Source organism: Hippoglossus stenolepis, chromosome 3, assembly GCF_022539355.2.
Source record: "Hippoglossus stenolepis isolate QCI-W04-F060 chromosome 3, HSTE1.2, whole genome shotgun sequence".
NCBI classification, from domain to species: Eukaryota; Metazoa; Chordata; class Actinopteri; order Pleuronectiformes; family Pleuronectidae; genus Hippoglossus; species Hippoglossus stenolepis.
In genome coordinates this window covers 23,743,138-23,745,601 of record NC_061485.1, presented here as the reverse complement: position 1 = coordinate 23,745,601, position 2,464 = coordinate 23,743,138, and the positions used below count along the sequence as shown (strand labels likewise).

The window sequence follows — 2,464 nt, the reverse complement described above, 5'->3', positions numbered from 1 at the left end:
CATTATCATTAACCATTCATCCTATTCAGCCCCGTCCCATCCCACACACATTCTCACAGCACATACCCGGGCAGGCATTCACCACCCCGTGACTGTCCCCAGGCAATCTACACCTGCAGAGTCCCCAAGCCATGGACAGCTGGATTCCCACATATTACCCATAAAAGACACACATTTGTTTCCATTTGTAACGCCATCCCTCAAACAGATTGTAAATCCCGATAACCAGGCGAGAGCGGCCATTGGGTGATAGCGCGGCTGTGGACCCACCCACCAACACAAAGGGAGCCATCTCATTGGCCCACTGCCTTCAAACAGGAGGACTCGTGCACGCCCCCCGGCTCCTGCTCTGGTATATACAGGAGGAGGTTTGCCCATGTGGATGTTGCTAACTGTCAACATTCCCTTGCTCACATTTCCAAGAGGAGGAGAAGCCTGGTTGCTCGACTATCTCCCAACATCTTCTTTATTTCTGCATCACAATCCTTGGAAACTTACACGCATCAAGATGAAGGTTGTCGGATCTACCTGCGCCCTGAAGAGCAAGGTCGGCGGCGAGGACATGGTGCGCTGCCTGTCCGAGCAGAGCTTGACCATCGCCAAGTGCAAGATCCCGCTGCTGGACGAGCAGATGAGCGTCTTCCTGCAGGACATGAACAACTGCTACAGCAAGCTCAAGGAGCTGGTGCCCACGCTGCCCACGAACAAGAAAGCGAGCAAAGTTGAGATCCTGCAGCACGTCATCGACTACATCTGGGACCTGCAGGTCGAGCTAGACGAGCCGGAGAAGAGCCGCCAGCTCACGGCGAGCGGCGTCGCCCGCACACCGCTGACCACGCTGAACGCAGAGCTCGCTAGCATCGCAGTGGAGGTAAATATCTCTCCTAATATACTGCTATATGCGCCTCAGAGCACATGTTATTTCCACAGAGGTGCACGCACCCCTGTAGCATATTTGGAACGTCACAACGCGTGCGTAAAAGTTACCAGTTCCATGCGTAAAAGCTCCTTTTACGCACCGGTTTCCGTGTGACTGCTGTGTATCCCCCTCCAAGCAAATAAACTAACCCTCCTCCTCCTCTTGTCTCCCCGCAGAATGGATGCTCAGATGACAGGATCATGTGCCGCTAAGGGCTCGTGGAAAATCGCACCGTGACTCCACCGCGGTCACCGCCAAGAATGAACAAGGCTATACCTGATGTGACTTCTCCATTTCACATCGACAGAAAACCTTGAACTGTGTAGGGACGTTTCTAACTCCCAAGAAGCTAGAACAAAAAATACAATGTGTGGACATCCTCCGGTTGGCGAGGATCTCTGCCACTCGCGGCTCTCGATTCATCCGAGGGTCCTGAGAGAAGAGAGGGGACCTGCTAGTGTCCAGAAATAGACTGGGTTAGCCCGGGGGGACCAAGACAAGCCGAGGGCAGCCACTGCCTCGCTTGTTGCTTGTAGAGTTTTATTGTTTCTAAAGAAAGCTAATGTTTCTGTTACGCTCTTTGTATCTTGTATAAAATCATGTAGAATATTCAGCATTTTGTAAAAAATTGAAAAAGATAAATTTCTCAGATTACTGAGCGACAAACTGTATTGTATATTACAATGCCTCATTATGTGAAGATATTGTTTTCTTACAATGTACCTTATTGCTGTTTTTTTATTAAAACAAGACAATTATTTTTCAACAAGAAATCCTCTCTGTGTCATGGTGTTTGTGTGAGAGTGGGTCACATTATATACCTGGGGGTGTATGATGTGAGTGAGGGTACTTGGGTGGTTATTATGGGCTGTTATGACCTTATTACCATTGTGATAAATCGTAGTCTTGGGCTCACATTCATCTGAAAAGCTTTTCTTATAGCTGAGAGAGTGTGAGGTGGTTCTCACTATAAAAAAGTGTCACACCTAGAAGAAAGTACTGAGTCATTCAGCCACCAGCAAACCAAAGCTGGTGGTCAAACAGGCTCAGAGCCAGTTAAAGTGGTCATTTGCTTCTCTATGGGTCATTAACGTATCACATTACAAGAGGAAGTCTCCCTTTAAATAGTCAGGTTACAAGATCATGACAAATAACGTTTAAAAGTACAAGAGGGTTTCATATTCTGCTTGTTTCAGGCAGATTCACTGACACTTAATGAAGTGACGAAAGGTGGTTTATTGGGAAGCGAAAGAAAAAATGAAATCAATCAGATAAAAGTTGGTTTCCCCTCCATTAAACATCCATTTAAACGCGCTGTTCCAATATGTTAGCGCGTAAATCTGCGCGTTATTCCGACTCCGCGCCGGCGCTGCGGGGGTTAAATTGCTTTGGCGGAGGCGATCCGCTCAAAGATTTATTCTGTCTCCCTGGTGCAATGTTTTTCCCATTTCCCTGCGGTGCGATGCGCACAGCTGCAGCCCCGGCGTGGCCAGTGTGTGATTGTGTTTGTGTGATAGCTTTGTGCCAAGGGCAGGGGAGGGCGGC

At 48.4% G+C, this 2,464-nt stretch overlaps 1 protein-coding gene across 1 annotated transcript; it reads left to right on the top strand.

Moving 5' to 3' along the window:
• The first annotated feature begins 366 nt into the window (after positions 1-366).
• Positions 367-1,692, top strand: id1 (inhibitor of DNA binding 1, HLH protein). Its single transcript, XM_035151253.1, has 2 exons — positions 367-871; positions 1,096-1,692. Exons 1-2 carry the CDS (start codon positions 377-379, stop codon positions 1,129-1,131), a joined length of 531 nt encoding a protein of 176 aa, XP_035007144.1. The 5' UTR covers positions 367-376; the 3' UTR covers positions 1,132-1,692.
• The last annotated feature ends 772 nt before the right edge of the window (positions 1,693-2,464 follow it).

Excerpts from the sequence above, each read along its gene's own strand:
- id1 (XM_035151253.1), top strand. The coding sequence starts at position 377 with ATGTGGATGTTGCTAACTGTCAACATTCCCTTGCTCACATTTCCAAGA. Across the intron at positions 872-1,095 it reads TCGCTAGCATCGCAGTGGAG|AATGGATGCTCAGATGACAG; the intron begins GTAAATATCTCT and ends GTCTCCCCGCAG.